The sequence below is a fragment of the Cupressus sempervirens genome, chromosome 6 (genome assembly GCF_028749045.1).
Source record: "Cupressus sempervirens isolate cs-2001-9-10 chromosome 6, ASM2874904v1, whole genome shotgun sequence".
NCBI classification, from domain to species: Eukaryota; Viridiplantae; Streptophyta; class Pinopsida; order Cupressales; family Cupressaceae; genus Cupressus; species Cupressus sempervirens.
The window spans coordinates 471959918-471984603 of NC_143123.1; the positions used below are offsets into that span (position 1 = coordinate 471959918).

Below are 24686 nucleotides of genomic sequence, written 5' to 3' on the forward strand. Positions count from 1 at the left end.
AATTTCATTTTGCAATAATATTTTAGACCACATTTTGTGTTTTACCAATATTTAATTAATAGGAAAGGTCCATTCATAAAAATACAAGTAGAGTTATCACCATTGATAAGATTTTTAAGTTGGCGATGAATTTCATATTGTATTTTATCTTGAGAGTTTGAGTTCTTACATTTGAGGAGTGTTTATGTGAGCTCTTACATTTGAGGAGTGTTTATTTGAGCTCTTACATTTGAGAAGTGTTTACTTAATGAAATATTTTTAAAAAGTAAAATAAGAGTTTATATTTTGAAGAAAAAGTTTCCAAATAATCCTTCGAACCTCTCTAAAATTTTTCTTAGGAGACCTCTTATGCCTAAAAAATAGAACTGTACTTAACCCTTACCTAAGAGTGATTGTCCAGTTCCAAGTTCCAGTGCCTCAAATGCTTGAATATTATGTAACTACAACCTAATATTTTCATATGAACATCCATAATTTTTTTTATAAATTAAGCTTCCTCGTCGACCTAATATTTAATATAAATATACTTTATATATATTCTACAAACCTAGAAAAAGCCTAGTTTAGCTTTTAAATTTTTATTAAGAAGTATGGGTGCTTGAGTATTATGTAGCTACACGCCAATATTTTTACATGAACCCTCCATGATAAGTAAAAAAATTAAACAGCGAACTCACCCTAATATTTAATATAATATAATAAATATACTTTATAAACATGGAAAAGACCTATTTTAGAGTTTAAATTTATTAACAGTCCGCGTGTTAAACTCATTAAATAAACGTGAATTTGAAGGTAATTAACAATAATTCGATGACTATTAATCAACCGTGATTAGCCCCACGGGCATGGACGTGTCATATAAGCGTCACAGTTATCAGTGACTGTCTAAACCAGGAGCACACCGAGTATCCGTCCTTCGATTTCCATTCTCATGGCGTATACACACTGATTATCTATCCATCCGTTTTAATTCGAAATCCCCGAAGAAAGGAGGTCATCCTGTTCCCACTGAATAATAATTCGCAGGTGAAAATGGCAGCCCGCGAGAATGGAAACCGTGCAATGGCAGGGTCCATAATTGAGCATTTGGTGCCCGAAATAGCATTACATGTCATGAGTTATTTGGACCGTGAGAGTCTCTGCAGACTCTCCATGACTAATTCTTCAATGCGTCGTATTGCAAACGATGACAGAGCTTGGGAAGCCCTCTACCACAAGGTACATTATTTCATGTTTAAATTCCCCTGTGATAGTTTTGTTCATCTTTTGTTTTTAAGAATACCCAATTGGGTGTGTTGGAATGAAATGTAGTAATCCTTGTCGAGATTTCGAGGCAGGCATGACAATGTTTTTAATGCTGCTATTTTATTCGTGGGTATATTTACCCATCCTTTTTCTAGGTTTGAGTCTACCCCAATCAACACATTGACCTATTCCTGATACTCTTTTTTCGGGTTACGTTGTTAGGGAGTGTAGGGGCTTCTTTCAGTGGGCTATGGGTTATGGGTTACAATGAGAATATTTCTGAAGGCATAGGTCACTTACCATTCAACATCAATCCTATGTACTTATACTAGGGTTTGATCTATTCCGCAGCAAACAACTAGCTTCTCAACACTCATATACGGGCCGTGGTCTAGTGGTAAGGTAGATTGATGTCATGAACCTCAGCTGGATCAAACATGACAGAATCCATACGAGGTGATCCATCAGGCAGTTTGAACTGGGTGTTTTTATGCAACATGGTAATCTTGTGTGTACTTATTTCAAAAGAAACAGCTTGGGTCTCTCTTGCTTCCCTTGCCAGGCAATGGGAGCACAGTCCATTGTATAACTGAGAGCCAACACAAACTGCTGGAATGTGGTTTCGAGGGACATGCACTCACAGTATAGACATGATATGATCATCATTGTCTATAGCCATAATTGATACATTTAAGTTTGTATTGTGGTAATGTTCAACATAGATGCGATAACTATAGGTTATTTTCTACCAAAAGTTAGCATCCAGTTTTGCCAATTAGTTTGTGCCACACTTAGAGTCTGATGAAGTATTCGGACATTGTGCAGTGAGGGCTTCTGGAATTACCGTGTATTTTTTGAATCAAAGTTTTGGATCAAACTCCATGATCTATCAACAGTATCATGGAGTTTGATCTCAAACATTGATTCAAAAAATACACAGTTGTTCCATAAGCCCTCATTGCACATCATTATGGACTGTGGAAACAGAACATCTTTGATTTTGGATATTTTCAACACCTAAACATGTCTCCTGGGAATTAGAACCAGAACAATGCCATATAAGCCCCAGTGAAGAGAATAGAACAGTTTCCTTTATATCATGACAAAGTTGTAATAATGTATTTTATTGTTTGTACCTGGGTTTGTTGCCAATTGGATCATTGGGTTGAACTGTTGCATCAACGCCCTCATTTGAGTGCTATGGTGGGTTGCTAACAACAAATTTGGGATCTCCAGCTGGTGTACAGTATAGATAAAATCAAGTCGGGCCATGTATAATTCCCAAAGCCAAACAAGGTCATCTGTGATCCAAATTTTTAAAGAATGCAGATGTCTGATATTCTCTATATTAGTGTTGTTAGATTTCAGTATGTATGTATCAATTTGGAAATTCTTAGTGGATTTGTTGGTTTTTCTGAAGATGTCTTCATCATGTCTCATGAACATAAAGATCACTAAATAAGACTACCTCAATTTGGTTGTTTTGAGAGATTTAAGCTCCTCTTTCTTTAGGACTCGGTATCTATTTTAACCTCAACTTAGCTCATAGAAACAACTTCCGTCATAGAATTTCAATTAGACTTAGCAAAAAGAATCTGTTATGTACCTCGTTTTTTGACTTCAAGCAATGCAAACATTTTAACTCACAAAAAATCACTTTGGTACAACAAACTTAGTTTACAAACCATATTTTGCGCTCCCCCAATGATGGGTATAGAAGAATTAACACTTTCTGAATGGCGAGTACCCACTAGTAATAATGCACTATTGAAACAATCAGAACTTGTGAAGGTTTCAGTTCCAGAGCTAAATCTTTTCTCTGGATAATATACATTGAAATTAGGACTGTAATGTGTGGAATTTGGCTGCACTAAACTCCTCTAACCTTTTTTATATATATTTTGATGTGATCAGAACAAATCTTAATTTGCAAACCATTCTTTCAAACAATTTTCTCGTGTGTGGAGAAATGGATGTAAAGTCCCTAACTTCAAAATGTTATAATATAATTCTGATCTGAAAATTATATGTATAACAGAAAACCAAACTATTGCTTCACACAACAAGCTGGTTTACACAAATCACCAAACTATACCAAAAACAATACTACCGTTTACTCCATTCTCCAACAGTAATTGCTTGTTCATCAAATGAAAATAATAATAAACAGGACTGATAACAGACTCAATAACAGCAGCTTACTACTGTAACATGTTCATAAACCTCACTCAACAGAAAAATCACAAACTTGTTGAATATATTGTCATTGATGTCAAAGGTTGATGATCAAGTTGATATAAATTTCAGAGACTTACTCCAAGTAATAGAAATTTGGTTTGAGCTGCTTGCTTGCTTTAGGTGCTTGAGGTGCCTGGGTGTTTGGTCGAGCAGCCTACCTGTCCACTTCAACTTTCTTTGTGCAGAATTGACAAGTCATTGGTTGAAATTTTCAAAGATATCAACTGTCTATGGAAATTTAATCTGTTAACATTTGTGTCATAGCAGAATGTATTGTGTAATATTTTTTAATTGAATGAATCATGCATTACCTCATTGAAGACTAGTGTGATGGCATGGGTCAAGATGTGCCTTAAAAAATATAAAGGAGTACTTTTATGAATTGAAGCGATAATTTATAATTGAAGTCATACGTCTGTATAAGTGGGCAGGTATAAAGTTTGACCACGTGTTTTTATATGGTACAAGCTCTAAACAATCAGATGGATACAAATTTAGAGTTGGGCATTTTTCTTTAAAGAGTATGTATGGTGTGAGCTTGAAATGTGTACGGTGCATTCATTTGGAACTGCATTATTCTTTTATATTTTAAAATTAATCTTAGTTACCGGTGTGCCTGGAAAATTGCCAGGTGCGGGTGCTGGTGCTTTTGGGTGCTGCACTGGTGTGCCCAGGACATAGTAAAATAAGCTCAAAATCCAAACCTCTGTGAGCACTGTAAACACTTGCATGTGTCCAACAGGCTGGTTCATTTGGATGATTTTATCTATTAATATGGATGGTATGCCTTATAAGAAAACTCAAACCATGGTTGCATCTAATAAAAAGGAATGTCTGTATGAACATTCAGTTACAGCCCAAACTAATTATTAAAAAATGTGTGTATCTTTGAAGCATTTTTATAATTATTATTGAAGGCTTAAACAGAGAAATAGATCGAATTTGTTTGAAGCATTTTTATAATTATTATTGAAGGCTTAAATAGAGAAATAGATCGAATATGCCTTAAATAGGATTCTACTCAGCAGTAATTAAACATCCAAATCTGAACCATTGATTTGAACTAGAGCCAGAAGTGGTAACTAATACACATTTTGTAGATTATTAACGAAGGCTTAAACAGAAAAAAGAGATGAAATTATCTTTAAATAGAATTCTCCTTACCAATAATTTACTATGCTATACAGATTTCGTGCAATAGCAACAGAGACTCTCTCTCTCTCTCTCTCTCTCCCCGTCTGATGCACCCAAATACATCCAAAATCAACAAAAAAAAAATTGCACATCTGTGCATCAGAATCCCACACCTGCATCAGCATCAGAACTAGAATTGGTAATTTAGAAATTAATGTTTGGTAAAAGTTTTAAAATTACTGGTGACACGGACATGACATGCACTTCAGCCCACATAAAATGCTTTTGACCTGAAGCTATGAACCAGTGAGGCCATGATCGGGAGACCTCATCCCCACACTTCGCTTGTTCAAACCTGTGAGCTCAATCACCCAACAGGGGCACAAGGCTTGCGAGCACAGTGGCCTAATAGATATTTGAACATTGGTGTTGGACTTCACCGATGAAATGTTTAAATCGCAAAACTACTTGCCTGAAGACACTACAGGTGGGTGTTATCCTAAAAAGTGAAGTGAATATAATTTTTCAAAGTTTTGAAGAGTATTAACAAGAAGTTGGGCATGAGTTGTTTCTTATCTGCTGAAATTTGATTGGCAATGAGTTGTATAAAGGTACTGTATTGATGAATATATTACTAGGGTGGAGGAGTTTAAGTTTTTTCTTGAATCGAGCCTCAAGGAATTAGTTCTGATATTGACACAGAGTTGGAGTATTGAGTGTGGCTGAAGTCTGGGAACATTACCTCGTTGTGTAACTTGAGAAAATGCTCCAAGTAGAGTGCCATCTTTGGATGAAGTCCCTTTGGGGGACAAGTCCAACTCGTACAAATTTACTGTCTGTAAATGTCCATCTTCATATGTATGTTCAGCTCTTGCTGGTGTGGCAGAAGATGAGATGGGGCATCCAGGGAATACTGGAAAGAGTGAAGGTGATCAATATGAATCCTGATAGACCCCAACAGAGTCAAGGCCTAGGCGAACCAACAATGGGCCCGACTAGTGGAGTCTGAGTGTGCAATAGCCCCCAAGAGCAATAAGCTAGGTAGGAATATCTCTGATGCCCCTCCAAGAAGAGTTTGCAAAGCCCTGTAGGCGATGTAAGATCCATACCAGATCAAAAATAGTACCAAGTTGATGGATTGCTTATTTTATGAATTTTACATGAAGTTTATGGTTTCAGGGGACTTAATGTGTCCTAGGACACATTAGGAGGATGGAAACCTTCAGGAGTTTGATATAAGGGTTGGATGAAGACCTAGCTCTTTCAAAAGGGTGGATTCGTGATGGAGTTCACAACTGTGCTTAATTTGTAAATTCTTTATTTGAAGGAAAATTTGCAAATATAAAAGGTTTTCACCAATTTGAGGTAATTTGTTTTGATCTGGGAAAATAAAGTTATTTTATTCTGGGTGTTGTAGCCGTTTGAGTATATTGTGGGAGCTGAGTCTTTGTTTGGCTTCCTGAGGATTGGCACGAGAAAATAAGAGTAAGGTATACAAAAACAATCCAATAAAATAAGGAGTTATATATGTTATTGTTAGATTAATGATGAGTATAGAGTGTCGTTGTGACATTAGCTGAAGGAGGTTGATCTTTAGCCTATGCTGGTTATAATTTATATCAGGCTTTCTTTAATTTACTGCAGTACTCAATTAATCTTTGCTGCTTCGTTAATATTTTCTGTTGTGAAAACATTAGGTGGGACCTCCTTGAAGGAAATTATTGGGAGCCATATTGGTGCAATTCCTATTGCTTTTGGGCACAAAACTGTTTCATTGAACAGTTGGCTATTTATTTTGGCACGGAACACTAAAATTCTAGCACATAATGTCCCCTTAGCTGCAAGTTTCCACGAAGAATCTGATTTGGCTGTAAGCTTATTTTGGCGTCTATTCTTCAATGCGGCTCCATGGAGAGTAAATGCCAGCTTTAATAGTTCATTGGTCATCCTCTCTGTAGCAAATTGAATGCTATGACTTCATAGGTCGGAATATCAAGCTTAGCATGCAAGAGGCATCATACACCATGTGCTTAATGCTAGGAGATAATCTGTGAGTGTCGAACAGATATGTATATTCTGCCACAAGATTTATACTTAATGCCTGTTAGCTAAGGAATACATATTTACTTTGTTGCACTGCAGTATGGTCAATGGTGTATGAGGTTGTAGTTTGTCATTACCTGAAGGCATCATCGGCTACACTGATGAGCCTTCAGTAACTGCAATCATCTGATGGGAAAACATCATTTCTGTTGAAAGCTCTGCATTCTAATTGCTACTGTTAAGATACAATCTAATATTTACTGCTCTCCATAATTTCCTTTGTACAGGCTGCTGTGATACGTAAAGAGCTAATGTTATCGGAGATTAAAGAATAGCGTTTACTGCCAGTTGCTACTTATTAACTTATTATCATTGATCTCTTTATTAATTATGTATCACAGAGTAAATTTATAAATTGGAGAAAATACTTGAATGGTAAATGAAACTCAGAACTAGTTGTGCCTAATTGTGAAAGTTTAAGTTTGATATTGACAAGGGACATTACAGTGGTATCAGAGCTATGCATTTTTCCAGTGTGAGGGACATTTCAAGAAAGGTTCTCATTTTTAGAAGGAAGATGACAACAACATATGCATGTAAGTTAGAATGCCTGTCAGAATTACTGATGTTTCTCATTTTTAGAAGGAAGATGACAGCAACATATGCACGTAAGTTATAATGCCTGTCAGAATTAGAGAAAACCTTTCAACAGAGAGAAGAGTTGGTAGCAAAATTTAGCATCTTTCAGCTAAAAAGAAAGCAAAGGGTGATTCGTCCAGTGCAAGGGTTCACAAAGACACATGTTCTAAGTATGATGTATCAGAGGATTGCTAAAATCAAGGTAATATGGGTATTGTCTTAAAGACAAGTTGGATGGAGAAATTGAAATAAATGAGAAGAGTAGAACTGAAGCCAGGAGGAACATTCATGAAAGAAGAAAGATCACAAGTTACCTTCAAAGAAAGGATAGAAAAGAAAGAGGAATCACTTGCTTGTGACTTGCAGCCTAAAAATGATAACAGGATGATAGAGAAATTAGAATTTCAATCTGTCATAAAAGAAGACTCCTCAATAACAAAAGATAGTGATGTCTAAGACATGTTAACCCAATAATTGGATTCCAACTTGTTAGTAATTAGATTTGTCACTGAGAAGTCTTCTCAAAACAGATCCTGTTTGCTCTGTGAGCTGTGACAACCGTGTCAACAGTTGGAGAGATTGCAATTAAATCACAAATCAGATTGTAATCTTACATTGTGTTTAAGAGGGGCAGCTCCCTCGTATGATGGGGGCATTTGTTGTTTTTGTGTACTTGTAACCTAAAAGTATATAAAGGAAGAATCATAAAACTAAAATATTATAAACAACATAAGTCCTATTGGAAGACAAAGACCAAATAGGATTACATGTCTGATAACAGTTACAAAGAAGTTTTAGCATAAGAATATCTTTAGAAATGCAATGACAATGAACTAAGGATGGTGATTCACAACATACAAAGAGATAAACTTCCTTGACACATTTAGACTGAGATACCAAAGCCTACTTGTGTGTAATTACATCAGTTGCACAAACTATAAACATTTTAATGGATAAATCATGATACTCACAATGAGTCAAAAGAATTGCCAATTTAACATACCAGAGATTGGTAATAATAATGTAGGGCATTCAAAACATACGATTTAAATGCTTCCTTTATTATCTTTATGAAAGTATATAAGTTCACAAACCATTCTGTATATTGTACAAAACTAGAAGTTCTATGAATTTCTCTAGAGTTTCTCCTTCGTAAAAGTTCCCTTCTTACGTAGCCCGACCTTTGCATTCATAGACTCACCTTGATAACTAACTACTCTCGGGTTAGTAACCAACTAATTTAGAGCATGGAAGTTATTCATGCTTTTACAACCAACTCTAACTTTTACAAAATAAAAGTCAAAGTCATAACTTTAATAGAAGGAAAGTCAAAATCCAGAGTTGCCGGAAACTCTTTTGTCCCTCCTTGGGCGCATGTATCCCCTTATCCAATTTGGAAACGTATCCAATACTGCCCGAATACACATTGAATATTGTACCCATGTCTGCCTAATAAACTTGATTTTCGAACTGTACCAAATACTATGGGATTTGTTTTTTTTAATAGATTTGACGTAGATCTTCCCTTAAATTTAAAAGGAAACTATATCAAAGCAATTTAAAAAAAAATAGTATAAACAACACCTCCACCAAATGAGAAAGACAAATAAAATGTTTTTCTATTTCAGCAACCCGTTTTTGGGTTATCTTCTAATGCAACTTTTCTATGTTTACATATTGTAAAGTGTTAAATAAACTTATAAATATTTATGTAGCATTTATGTGTCAATATTACTTTTGAAGTAATGAAAATCTCCTACAATAACTTAGAAAACTATGTTAAATATATGTATGTGTTATTTATTAATGTTGTGTCCAGCCATATCCATATTGGGGTCTATAAAAATGGCCGTATTCGTACCCATACCGTATCTGTATTTGTATCCGTATCCATATCCATGCAACTTTGTCAAAATCTTAATTAAAACCCAAAATTGACTATAGTTGCAATATTTACAAAACATTTATGTAGATGTCAAAGTTGCAACTTTATTAAACATGGCCATCTGGCTGTATCATTGTTACCATTCTCATGCCTACTGGTGTTGGGCCTTTATTATAAATATCTAGCTGATTATGGTCTACAATATACTAAATTCAACATTGGAACATCCAGAGAAATTTGCAGCATAGTCATATTGAAGTTTGTTTCTTCAAGTTTGAACTCTCAGCTTCCATTTTGTTCATATCTAACACTTAAAATTTGATATGCCAAGTCATTGACACAAGAATTCATCTATCAAGAAGTTTATGTCCTACTTATAAAGTTGCTCTGTTTGGGAAATCAAATACCTATCTTCCTATTTAACAAATTATCAATATATGGAGCTCTTCTAAGTGGAGAGAAATTTCAAATGCATCCATTGTAGTTGGCAGTGTTTTCTTCTTTTTCTGTTAAAATACTCTTTCGCCAAAGCGAATTGGATAATACCACATGGCAACAATCTATTGTTATTTCATTATGACCTTTGACGAATTGATCACAGTTTCTTCAAATAACTTTTCATTGTAAGATTCATTAAGCCATGAAACTAAATAATTGTAATGTGGCTTCCAATTACTCAAATGCAGTGTAACACGGGAACGTGCCGCCCCCCCTCCCAAAAAAAATTGGGCCGAGACGGGGATGTCACCAGGACAGGGGGACAACATCTCGACGTTTCTGGTGGTACCACTTAGAGCGCCACCGCCACCAGAGATGGCGAGACGTCTCCGGTTGTGGGGTGTGGGGGGATGCCAAGGAGTTTCCTTCATTGTCTCCGAGATGACAAGACATCTTCGAGACGGCAAGACGTCTTCGATTGTGGGGTTGCGAGGGATGCAAAGGAGTCTCCTTCATTGCGGGGGGATGCCAGGACGTCTCCTTCATTGAGAGGAATTGGTCTACATATAGCTTCATCCACTCTCTTAAGAGGGATAGACTTACCTCTTAGAGAGCAGAGAAGCTAGTGGCTGTACACAGTGTGTTGTGTATCGATGACCGCAAGACAACTGTGTACAAGGAGAGTCCAACATCACGATGGGATGTAGAGCCTGAGGAGCCATCGTAGATTGATGAGGAGGAGGATGCTTTAGATTCAACCATAGGGCTAGTTGGTGTTCCCTTTTCGGTTCTTGATCTTGGAGAGATTGATAGTTCTAGTAGTGATGAGTTTCAACTTCCAACCTCCAGGGGATGATCATTGATCATTGATTTGACATTTTGATTTGGACTCTTGGAGACTTGTAGTTTTTGTTTGCATTATATACTTATTTTGATATCATGATTCATGGCACATGATACTTATTGTAATCATCTTTATGTCATGACTCATATGATCATTGATTACTATTAGATAGTAGAATCTAGATACTCATACTATTGATCTGAAAACTGATATATAGACTAATATTTATTATTTGCTGATGTTCAATGTTCACTGTTCATTGTTTGTTTGTCATTTGATCATGAATCATGATGTGCTAGTTGAAAACTTCAATGCAATGTTCAATGTTTAAGTTTTTTACATCTTTGTATCTTATATTGTATAATTGTAGTACATCTTTTCATAACTAGCATTTTAAGTACCATATGTATAGTATATACACCCTTGCTCCGTCTGCCACCCCCCCGTCCCCCGCCATCGTCCCCTTGCTGTCCCCAAATCAAGGCCCCTTTGTCCCCCTGTCTCCCAGGGCAGTGTAACTATGCTCAAATGTAAACATACAGGTAGAAAACATCTAACAATGTCAAGCACATGATATGGATTTAATAGAAATTGAAATCAAGTGAACATGTAATATCAAAGAAACTTGATGCCGTCAAAACGTGCTTCACCATTGTAGTCACATGTGTCAATTGACATTAAAGTTGAATGGACAACATTATGAGGTGCTCTGCAAAATAAGTCAGCGGCTTCTCTATGTTTCTGTGTCGCATGCACACCATTATGCTGGTCAAAGCTTCTAAGATATTGACTTTACACCTGCTATGTGTACTTTCTTGCAAGTATCTAAGCCTTTTTAACAAATCTTATTTTATGTATTTAGACGATTAGGCCTTCCCTATGCTGGCACTGCCCTCTGGATTTGTCTCATGTGGCTGGGAGGCACATTCAGAAAAAATGAAACTGGCGATGGCAAAAGATCTTGGCACATGGGAACTGCTACCCACCAGCATGCCATACATTGCAATGGCAGAGAGTAAAGAATTGGAACACATTGCCATGATTCCTAATAGCACGGGGCCATTTCATTCCCTTCCTCAGCCTGGCTAAGATGCTTACTTCCCAAGGTCTCATAGTCAGCTTCCTCACCACCACTGTCTCTGTCCCCAAATTGCAAGAACAAGCCCTTGAATCCTCCATTCTGCTTGTTCCCCTTTATGTCTGCCCATTCCAAGCATTCCCCCTGGCTGCAGAAGCACCAAACACTCTTTCCCCCATGGAAAGCATCTTGCTGTTTGTGTCTTCGCACAAGCTTTCCCAACCATTTGAAGACTGGCGGGAACAGATCATGGCAGAGACCTCAGGGAAACCCGCCTGCATCATAACTGACATTTTCTTACCCTGGAGAGTGCAATTGGCCTCCAAATTGGGTATTCTGTGTGTAGTATTCCACACAACAGGGGCAATGGCGGCTTCAGTTCTGCAATTTCTCTTCTTAAAACCTGAAATAATAAGCGATTGACAAGTCATAGAGGTGGGTTTCTCATGAGATTACTTCAACTTGATAGGGTGTTTGAAGAATTTGGCTGGGTATTAGATAGTTTCAAGTGGGCATGAACAAAATTTAGGATGAAAGGAACTTTGGCGTGGGTTGAGTTACATGGGGGACTGCTACTAAGATACCATTTGATAAAACTGTAAATTCAGGGGAACAAAAAATAAAAAAAATGCTATCATTTCTGCTAAGAGCACAAAACTTTCATGGATTATAGAGCATGTAGAGCAATAGTAGCTTGTAGGTTTATGTAGAGCAAAATAATTGCAGCTCTAAACCTGAAAGAGTTGTCACGCAAAGTTTTTAGTGCATGCACTTTACAAGCTACAAATATTAATGTATGTAAGGTGTCTTTTTATATCTTGCACAGTCAGAAATTCATATATAATTATTCTATTTGGTACATTTACTCCTCTGTTTTGCATCCTCCATGTATGTTAGGAATTTTAACCTTGTGTAAACTGTTTGTTATCAATTGGTAATTAATCATCGAGAAAACAGTCCAATGAATGGAAATCATCATTTTAGACAAGCACTTGATATGTGTGCGTGTACTGATTCCCTCTGGAAGCTACAGATTTTCCACAATCAATTTTGCTGTTGTCCCACACTACCAAAATACATATTTTATAAGAAAGGGCAATGTACAACTAAGTCACTCCCATTCTCATAGACAATGGAATCAAAGGTTACACTACAAATTTTATTCTCCTTAGATATGAAACCTGTTAAAAGTGATTTATTAAAATTGTTTGTGGTAAAAGTTTTTCATAAGTATCCGGCAATAAAGGCATTGAATCAACAGACAAGACATAGAATGAAGAGAGAAGACAATGAAATGTGGGCCCAAGGCGGCCTTGGAGATATCTGGGGTATCAGCATCACGAATCGCTGTATATATATATATATGAAATATATATTTCAATTACCTTTACTATTGTACAATGTATTTAATGCTATTAATGTTCTTTATATATATCTAAAATACTGTAATACGATAATTATATGCTATTTTTTTTACTTTTAAATATGTTTCATTTAAATTATACATTATCTTATATGTAAAATAATATTTTAATTAAAATAATCAAACTATTTTAAAATAATGAATAATAAAAGTATTTTGATTTGTTGATTATAGTTGAATATTTGATGATTTCAAATTGAGTGACTTTTCAATTCTGTAAACATGAATATAACCTAGTACATTTATTCAATTATAGCTAAACTGGAAAATTTTAAAAAAATAGAATATGCAAAATTAAGTTTTAACAAGTGTTTTTTTATCATGGGTTGATAACATGCTCCTTAGTGAATTCATAAACAGCTGTAAATTGATAAATTTTTAGATAATTTGAATTTCTATATGTTATAATTAATGTTTTAATAATAAATTACTAAGTTTATTTTTTTCTGTAAATGATTTTAATTACTTTTAGGAAGCATACACAATCTTGTAATGTTAGAATGATAAAATCTAATGAGTAGATTAAATAAAAAATAAAAGAATGATTTTAAAAAATAACTCTTTAATTTAATTTAATAGAATTGAAATACTTAATTACTATACAAACTATAAGTCTATAAAAATAAATAAATTATAGATTCTCTCCTATTAATAATTTATTCTAGAATACTATTTTTTCAATTTTAATTATTAAAAACACAATACTATCGGCTAAACCATTGCACCTCATCTGGTGCAAGCGCTAGTTCTTACCATCATTGTGCCATGAGATGACGTCTCTTTGAGGGATTCCGTTAAACAGCTCGCTGCCATGTCTATTCTTTTGTATGTTGCATGCATGTCCATGGTGACATTCACAATTCTTTCTCATTCATATGTGATCTCCAATTGCCAAGAAACAACCCTTGTAGCTTTAAACGACATTTTAACTATAAACTATAGGGTTTTCCCAGGATAGTCACCGTGGGCATGAAGATTGATCAAAGACACCAATTGGCCAACTAGATACTCAATGTAGTTTAATGCGATGAAGTTTGTAAATCCCACATCCACTAACCAACAAGTAGACAAAGCTCACAAAATCAGGATAGCTTTAGAGTGCTTTGTTAATTCAAGAATATCAAGAGCTTCCCCACAAAATCTATTTATGGACATTTGGTGACCATTTCCTAGTTCCTTGAGATGGCATCTTCTTAAGACATCCTCCAACCAATTTGGTCTTTCGACAAAATTCCTTTTTCTCTGTGCTCGATGGAAGCCTATAACCTGTTCTAAGTTTCCATTTTGATGCAGGCAGATAGGAATTGGCAGTGATTGTTGAACTTGGCATTTTGCTTGTTGTTCACAGTTGGTTGAAAGTTGCTAAAGCCTTTTTACCAAATTCATTCGCTGTAATAATTGCAATCATCACATGGCACGGGCCACATCTCGTTATAGAATTTTGTCAAACAGTTCATGCATCCTGTCCATAGTTCACAATTGACAAGCACATATAGCTTTGTATTGGTTAATGGATTCTAATACCCTTTTCCAAACTAAAATTCTGCGCTGCAAATCCATTTTATGGAAACTTTTCCAATTAAGCATTTTGTGAGATGATATCCTTTAAGACAGCTTGTAGAACAGTTCGAATTCCTTGTCTGTGTATTTTTCAAATCTCTAATTTATCATGTAAAAGCAAATTACGGGCACCACAATCTGTCAAATTCCCAGATAACCTAAATTGTGAAGGTAGAGATTTTTAAGTTCCTGCAACTTAATCCATTTTTTGGATATCCAACGATCATCGCGTTTGAATTGACACAGTTCTTTTGAGGCATTCAGTGAAACACTTAATGTGTGCTGCCTGTGCACATGCATATCTACAAGAGAATTTAAACTTATAATATCTGACAAAAATCCACTTTCATTAGACTTCGATTAAATGCTCATTTATTGTTCCAAGTCTCCTGTTTTGGTTTAGGCGCGAAGGATGATTGCAAAAGGTTGAATGAATTTGGCTTTATGCCTGTCAACTGTGGCAATTAAGAATACAAGTCTGGATAGAGAAATTTCCTCTATGCCTTGGCACCTGTTCATATTCTACCACATACTTCTTCATATTATCACAGACCCAGAGGATGCTGAATGTCACCAATTTGGTCTTACAACTGGTGGTTGGATTTTCTTGAGCTTCTAAACCCTTTCCAACAACTTTGTAACATGCCGCCTCAAAAATTATTTCCTGCTATGCAAGCATATTTATTTGAGGTATTCAATGAAATCATTGCATTCCACGAGGCAATTGCCAGTTGCTGGACCTTTGTTTTTATCTGCTAACTGCATTTTCTTGAAAGTTCTGGAAGAGGGTTATGAGATCTTGAAATATGCTTTTCAAAACCAAAAAGTTAAGAATCTGAAGCCAAGGATGCATAAGTTAAGGTTTTCAATTCATAATTTTAAAAGTTAAGATTTCGAGATGAAGATACAAAAGCTGGGTTCTGGGGTGTCTAAAATGCAAAAAATAAGATTTTGGGAGAAACGATACAAAAGTTAAAGGTTTGGGGTTCAAAAAGTGTGTAAGTTAGTGTTTTGGAAAAAGTTTCAGATAAGGTTGAGGTTGAAAACATGCAAAATGTAGGGGTTGGAGTCAAACAATGTGAAAAGTAAATGTTTGAGAGTTTAAAACATGTAAAAGTTAAGATTTGGAGCTGAATTGGCATGAGTGTTGAGATTTTTAATACATTTTTGTGCACAAGGGGAAAATGACTCAGAATTTTAAATTTTTGGCCCCATGAATAATAAAGGCAACACAGCTACATGCAATGTATGACAGCTCATGGTGAGATTGACTTCCCTTGTTTTGTGCAAATGATTACATTGGAAGGATACTCCTTAAGATCATATGAGGCATATTCGTTTAGAGCTGTTTGTAGAGACTAAGAGATTGCCTAACAAGAAGATCCTTCAATTTGATAATGTTTGGTTTGTCACAGATACTTCAATATAGAGTTGGTTTGAGAAAAACAACATGATAGCTAAGGAGGTTCAGGTATGGATCAGTTTAGTGACAGCTAAAACAGCTAGGAGGACATGTAACTTTCAGCTAGACACACCTCATAGATCAGCACTTGTGAAGAAGCTTCTTACCATTGAAGAAGATGTATGATAGTGGTTTTTGTGAGTTTAATCAGCAGTCTTTTTTATCACACGAGCCTTGCATTTAGGACACTCAAGACTGGGAAGAAGAGCATGAGGTAAATGATTCTCCTCATAGTTATGTTGGTGATCATTTGATTGAGCATAATGATGGTCTAACATTCCTTGGCAATTCCTTGTTCTATTTTTACTCTTGATGTTGCCTTCATGCCATAAATTAGATTTTGAATGTCTTAGAGGGTGGTGGAATTTTGGGTTTGGGAGAATTAATGTGGTGGAAATCCTTAGCATTATGGATTTCCACTATGGGAAATCCTTAGCGCTAAGGATTTCCACCAAATTCACTTTTGCCACTTAGACTCCCAAAACTTGCCATTTAGCCCTTTATGCCCGTTCTTTCACTAATTTTTGATTTGTTATGCCTTATCACAACATTGCATCTTTTTTGAGCTGATGAGGAAAAGGGGGAAATCCTTAGCGTTAAGGATTTCCACCAGTGGGAATCCTTAGCGCTAAGGATTTCCACCAAATCCACAACGACAATTATCCTTAAGAAAAATTTATTGTTTCCTTCTCTTCATCGCTTAGCACTGCATTGATTAGTTTGCCACTATAATAAAATCCCTCACAAGGTGTGAACATCACCTTTGCCGAAGGGGAAATCTTGAGATTTTGGGGAGAAATGATGGTTGGTGGAAATCCTTAGTGCTAAGGATTTCCACGAAATTTACTTTGCTCGTGATCCTTCTCCCATTTCCCAAACATGCAAACCTTTTCTCACTTAGACTAAAACTCTAGCCTCCACTTGGACTTAGGCTACGAAAATACCTCAAAAGGACATCAAAACCCTTGCACAAACCCAGGACAAAACTTACTTCCTAGGAGGCCAAAATTGCTTGAACTCACCCTTGGACTTGGAGACATGAAAATGTTGCCAACTAAAACCACCCAAGGCAACAACTCATACTTGCTAAAGCAAAATGATGGGGTCCCCATTTGCAATGGGTCGGTGGTGTGAAAACCACACAACAACACAAAACTCTGAAATCTTGGCACATAACATTCCCTTAGCTGCGAGTTTTCGTGAACAGTCAGATTTGGGTGCAACCTTATTGTTTGGTGTCTATGACAACATGGTTCATTGGAGAGTAAATACGGACCTTAAGAGTTTGTCCAATCTGTGGCATTTTGAATGCTGTGACTGGATAGAGTTGGAATGCCAAACTTTGGATGCAAGTGTCATAATTCACTATATTGCCACACTAGGAGAATAAAATATGCATAGGTGGAATAGTTATAACTATACTACCACAAGATTTATACTTAGTATCTCTTAACGCTAAGGAATAAATATATCCTTTACTGCTGGAGTATGGTGTATGAAATTGTGCTTTATATTGTCATTATCTGAAGGCATGATTTGGCTATATTGGTGAGCATAATATAACTGTTTGTTAAATCCACATAGACTAAAACTCTACCATCCACTTGGACTTAGGCTACGAAAATACCTCAAAAGGACATCAAAATGCTCGCACAAATCCAAGACAAAAATTACTTCCTAGCAGGCCAAAATTGCTCAAACTCGCCCTCAGACTTGGAGACATGAAAATGTTGCCAACTAAAACCACCTAAGGCAACAACTCACACCTGCTAAAGCAAAAAGAGGGGGTCCCCATTTGCAATGGGGGAATGGTGTAAAAACCACACAACAACACTAAACTCTGAAATCTTGGCACATAACATTCCCTTACCTGCGAGTTTTCGTTAACAGTCAGATTTGGGTGCAACCTTATTGTTTGATGTCTACGACAGCGTGGCTCATTGGAGACTAAATACGGACCTTAAGAGTTCATCCATTTTGAATGCCGTGACTGGATAGAGTTGGAATGCCAAGGTTTGGATGCAAGTGGCATCATTCACTATACTGCCACACTAGGAGAATAAAATATGCAAGGGTGTAACAGTTATAACTATACTTCCACATGATTTATACTTAGTATCTCTTATCGCTAAGGAATAAATATATGCTTTACCGCACTGGAGTATGGTGTATGAAATTGTGCTTTATATTGTCATTATCTGAAGGCATGATTTGGCTATACTGGTGAGCATACTATTACTGTTTGTTAAATCTTGAGATCGCTGCAAATGTATTATTTCTGCCTGTAAAATACATGTTTTTCCAAAGGCAGTGATCTCTTGGATTTAATATTTAGAATGAGCCAAGAAGAGACATATCCCTTCATGGGACATGTCTATTCATTATTCTGTAATTAATATAATGATAATTATAATTTTGTGTATGTATATCTGTATATGTATATACATAATATCTCTTGAGTCCTAAAAGTATATAAAGGAAGAATCATAAAAACTAAAATATAGTAAATAACATAAGTTCTATTGGAAGACGAACACCAAATAGGATTACATATCTGATAACAGTTACAAGGAAGTTTTAGCATAAGAATATCTTTAGAAATTTAATGACAATGAAATAAGGATGGTGATTCTCAACATACAAAGAGATAAACTTCCTTGACATATTTAGACTGAGATACCAAAGCCTACTTGTGTACCATTACATCAGTTGCACAAACTATAAACATTTCTTATTTCGCTGCAATAGATGCACAAAACCCTAAGCTGAAGATGCATTTCCTCTATTCCAACTGTTTACCTTCCTTAGGAACCATCAAGTTCACTGATATGATGTCCTGACCTGTTTCCACCCTTTACTAATGCCATCCCTCCATATTGAATTGGTAAAAAGACTTTTAACTGTCCGATCAAAGATCATCATCATAAATAAAAAGCTAGGTTGGTGACAAAATCAGTTAAAATAGCACACTTCAGCCCATTTCATGCATTCATTCCCATCTTCCCGAGCATACTTTGATGAACTCTTGTGAAGCATTTGACTCACAAGAAAAGATATGTTTCAGACTTATTATTTACATTATCACGGAGCTCTGCTTCTTGCCTGCAACCAAAAAAGGTATGTGTTCTACAACCCAATGCCGCTGTATCTGCAGTCCAATCTCCATATTTTGACTCACCAAAAGAAATAGACTCTTGGCACACATGGACACTTAGTGCATTCAATATCCAACATGGCCACAACACCACTTGAACACTGAGATAGCCACCCTCACGTCCAATTTGTTACTACCTCATATGCAGAAATGATTAATAAGCAGTGAAACCCAGGGATGCACACCTGGCCCAAAACCTAGGAGTATCCGGTGCAGGGACTTCCTCTGGATGGGTCATTGAAGTACCAAAGTACTCGTGCCACTGCCCAAGCATGGCCACACCACTTGGGTGCTTGGGGATGTCAGGGGTACATGGGTGCTCTATCCAATCTGTTAAGAGGAACAGACTTATCTCTAAGAGAACAAAGAAGCTAGTTGTTGTACATAGTCTCTTGTGTATCGTAGATAGCAAGATACACGTTTACAAAGAGAGCTCAACAACACGATGGGATGTGAGCAAGAGGATCCATCTCAGATTGAAGGATGAGATTGCAGCAAAAACAGATATAGGGTTGGTTGGTGTTCCTTTGGCAGGACTTGAGTGAGAGGAGTCTGCTAGTTCCATTCATGAGGACTTTGGCTTGGGGGATAATTAGAGGCTTCCCATCACTACATTTGGTCATTTTGACATGATTTTGTATTCATTTTAATATTGATCATGATTCATATCATAGATGATGCTACTCATTGTAATCATCTTTATTATTTAATTGATATTTGATAGAAACGAATATAAATCTTATTTGCTGATAAATGAATTTCTATTTGAATTTTGAATTTGAATGTTACTGTTGGGTATGTACTATTTTACTATGTTGAATGTTGAATGGTACTGGTTCGTGTTGCAATGTTGCTATGTGCAACTATTTCGATTTGGTATGTTATATTTAAACATCATTTCATAATTAGCATTCCATGTTCTCTATGGATAGTATGCAGCACCCCTTCCCTCCCCTTGACCACCGTCCCCTTGCCGTTTCCCCACCATCCCCAAATTGAAACCTGTTTTCTCCAGTCCTGGAAACGCATCCCAGTGTCCCCTTTTTCCGACATCCCCCCGCGCTGGTGTTACATTGTTAATAAAAGATTTAAAGGCACAAACTGAAGAGTTTGCATAAGACTGTTATTTAATTACTTCTTGTCTATTAGTAGTCCTTTAGTGCTGATTAAAAGGTGACAAAAGGTTTCTCTTGTTGCATTCAGAGACCATCCCTATATAAGATGGTGTACATATGTTCTTCCATTAATAAATATGAAGGTAAAAAAATGCTGTTCTGTTTGGTTCTGAACTAGCAGTTTCGGCCAGGCAAAATACGCTTCCATGTCCATTTCTATGTGCTATATTTTGCTCTGGAGTCTACTTGATTTATGTTGTTGACATATTCATAATTATTATAGTTAATTTTATGTCTTATGTATGATGAAATGGCTTTGACTTTGTGTTCTTGATATCTGGAATATTAATGCTATGTGCCAGTTTTGCATGTAAGTGATCAAATGTTCCAAAATATGATGAAGTGTTTTAAAAATTACATCTACTTTATTTTCATATTAACGTTCCCTTAATTTTCTGTCTGGGGATAGAATGATGCCTTACAATGTCTACCGTCCCCAAAATACTTGTAACACAGGGTTATGGCAAGTGGATGTTGTTTCCTGCTCAAGGACATCATGGGATGTTTTATCTGTACCTTGGGATCGGGGGATTTCCTAAAGCGTACCTTAATCCAAGAGGCACCTGCAGATTTGACTCCGTACCTGTTTTAGCGATGTTTTTAACCTGCCATTTTTTATCTGAGAAGGCAAGAGGATCACACAACATTATAGCAAAACTGATTTAACTGCTGTATTTACTCTTTACTGTTTTAATTTAACGAACTTTGTCAATGTGTACAGTTTGAGATCAGGAAAAGTACAGTCGGGCATCCAGAAAATATGGCTGTCATTTTTTATCTGTTGCGTGGAAAATCTGATTTTTTATGGTCATAAGTATTTGAGAACCCTTTTGACTACTGCTTCTCTACTTTAAGGCAATCTTTCTTGTTTAGAGTTTTTACTGATTTATTTTAATTGACTTTCTGAATGTGTACAGTTTGACCTCGTGAAAGTAGAGCCGGGCATCCAGAAAATATTTAATCTGTTGAGTGGAAAAGCTTGATTTTTTGTAGCCATAAGTATTTGAGAACTCCTTTGACTATTGCTTCTCTACTTCTAAGGCAATCTTGACCAGAGTTTGTTGAAATTGCTCGTGTAATCACAATATCTCTCACATATAGTTATTTTATGGTTTCCTCTGTTTGCGTGATGTGAATTGTATAAAATATCTTATATTTGATTGCGAGTCCCTGTCTTCTTGTGTCACTGTAGGTCTCAATATGTGGTGTTGTCATTATTTACAAGAAGTGACATATCTTGCGAGTCTGCAATATTGATCTGATGTGATGTATAATGTGTGACATATCTTGATAGGGCTTTTGATTGATTCAGCTGCACAAATCTTGGCAACAGAATTAAGTAGTCATACGTTACCTCTGGTTCCCATGTGTAGATGTAAACCAAAGTCTATTTTAGCCTGGGTATTATATATTACATTACTAGATAATGTTAATATTTTTGGATTAGCATTCAGTTTCTTCACACTACCTGAAAACCAATGCAGACATCCTATCAGAGCTGCCATATCTGGAGCGGCATGCATGGAATCAGTTATGCAGCAACATGATTTCTAGGTCCTTTGCCTTGTATGATTTCTATTTGAAATCTGTGAGTTAATTTTTTGGCGATAGTAGAATTGGTGTTTAGAATTCTAGATTTTGAGACTACAGAAGTACACATGTTCAACGATGCATTTTGCCAATTTTTGTCTGAGTTTTGCTGTGTATTTTGCATTTTCTAGATTTTGAGACTACAGAAGTACACATGTTCAACAATGCATTTTGCCAATTTTGGTCTGAGATTTTGGTTTGTGTTTTGCATTTGAATTGTACCATGAAGATATTGAAATTAAAATGCCTAGATCCAGGGCTAATTTTAAGTTAATAGCTACATTCTGTAACCTGTAGATAGCTTCTCTGTCTCACATGGGGCTTGGATTGCACATTCCTGAAGCACTTAAAGACTTATATTATTAGTTGCTTTACACAGGGTGTACTGTACATGTTCTCTCGCCCTTAAGTAAACATACAGAAAAGATTTACAATAGAAAGCATATAAAAAAATGAAATTTATTTAGAATAAGCTCTCTTAAACATGTCCAGGAAAACTTGTTACACACTTTATGGACGAGTAGCAACTGGTTTGTAGTTTATGGCACTTGTGTAAAACTATTAATTGATATGTATTACTAAATCATTTTTCTGCAGGACTTCACAGCAGAGCAGGCAGGTATATCACCTCCCAATGGTTGGAAAGCATATTATGCAGCAACAAAAGCTGTAATTGATGTAAATGAGGAATGGTATCGTGTATGCAAATTAAAATCATTGTGGGGGATGAGTCGTCTCTGGCTTACTGCTGACTATGTTAAGTGTATACTTCCAGGCAGGGCAGTTTTCACAGGGTAATACTTTTGGCTTAGACTATTGTCAGCTATCCATAGATTTTCTCATGTGGTCAGCTTATTCACAGATTAATAACTAAGAGGATATTTTTTGACCATTTGTTAAAAAGGTCATATCCATAATGTGGCATAATTCCTGATGTTTTAAATAAACAAAAAAAATTTGCAGGTATGAAAGAGTGTTGCAGAGTTGGGCAATTAGATTCCAATGGGATCAACATCATGATCCCCAGCTCCGTGATGTTCAGGCAAGGGTGTTCGGGGATATGGCATGGGTAACTTTTAAAGAATTTTTCAATGCAGCCATAGGTCCTGTTTTGGCTACTAATATATTTGAGTTTCACAATGGGCAGTGGTTCATGGTTCATCATCACAGTTCACCTATGGTTGAGGTTGGCATTGCTGACCCCATGGTGCTTGTATAAACAAGTTGTATATGCACTTCATCATCCTTTCTTAAAGAGGGAGATAATTTCAAATGTGCTTTAGCTTTGATGGTTTTGTTTCCTGATATATGTCATCTGCGTTTTTGGTCGAACATGACATTGTTTGCCTTCTGTGTTCATGGTTTGGTAAGTCTTTTTAGGATGTAAGCCTTTAAATGAGGTCAAAATGGATCTCTTCTATGCAGAGGAATTCATATGAATTCCATTTTCTCTATAATCTGGGATCACGTTAGGATTCATTTAATTTTGTGGCTTTCATAACCAGAATCTAAGGTTCCAAAACGTTTGCATGCGGAGTCAAAGTTGTGGTTTATGATAGGTTTCATGCTAAGTAATTTTGGTTTTACCTTAGTTTGAGTTTTTTAATATTCATATAGAAATCCAGCTATATCATATATATGCAAGGATTTCTGAGATGGCATGCACATAGCAAACTTATGTGCAAGTCTTGAGTACTGTACAACATTTTATGTTTATTGTAGTCTGAGTTCTGATGGATAGGAAACTGATATCTTTTAGTAGCAACTTTAGAAATGTGTTAAATCATTGAATTTGCAAGATTACACACCACTGAGATTAGTATACTAGTTCAAAGACATCGTTCACTGTGCCAGTCTATTTAAAAATAAATAAATTAATAATTGAAGAAATAATTCCTTGCAGGCATAATCACCACAAAAGACATCCCAAGAGTGTATGGTTGGCGTTATTCAGTTGACTGACTTTTCATTTTACTGGTTAATGAATTGTTCATATGATACCCAAGCCTTTCTTCAATCAAGTTATTGAAATATTCCCATTGTGTGATAAAATTGTAGCAAATATATTTCTTACAATTGTTCCTTTAAATGTGAGAAATTGGTGGTTTTTATTTTGTTGGGTAATCATGAGTGAGGTTTTGGGACACCTTTAAGGTGTTGTGCAGTGTGCATGACTGACATTTATTAAATGCCTTATAATTATTACAGCACAACCTTGTCAATATTGTGGATGCTCCATTTGAGACTAGGTCAGGGAGAGATCTGCGTAAGCAAATTGTATATGACATTTCTTCCAATACATATCTCCATGTGAACATAAATAGAGAAATAACTAGTATTCTATTGTTGGGTAATCTTTATTGAGGTTTTGGGACACCTTTGTTGTGTGTTGTGTATGGCTGACATTATTAAATGCCTCGTAATAATTGCAAGCCAACCTTGCCAATATTCTTAATGCTCCATGTGGGAGTAGATCATGGAGAGATCTGTGTAAGGAAATGTTATATGACATTGTTCTCCTAAATGTTCATCGATTCTTATATCTCCTTGTGACCATAAATAGATATATGATTAATTAGTATTACTATATCTCAGGATCAGAGCTTTGTATATCCATTTCTGTAAGTAATGAATGATCACTTCTATACCTGGTGGTTAAGAATATGCTCGAGTTGCCTTAAGAGGGAGTATAGTCACTGTAATTATGGATCGTGGAAGATGGTTGATGGGTTAATAAGATAAGTAATAGTTGTGTCAAATTATAATTCCATAAGA

The 24686-nt window shown here is 36.0% G+C and overlaps 1 protein-coding gene across 1 annotated transcript; it reads left to right on the forward strand.

Annotated features, from left to right (window-relative positions):
- Window positions 1-847: 847 nt before the first annotated feature.
- Window positions 848-23198, forward strand: LOC149553101 (F-box protein SKIP8-like). Its single transcript, XM_089788608.1, has 3 exons — window positions 848-1221; window positions 22509-22705; window positions 22875-23198. The coding sequence occupies exons 1-3, from the start codon at window positions 1036-1038 to the stop codon at window positions 23128-23130; spliced, it is 639 nt and encodes a 212-aa protein (XP_089644734.1). The 5' UTR covers window positions 848-1035; the 3' UTR covers window positions 23131-23198.
- Window positions 23199-24686: the final 1488 nt, after the last annotated feature.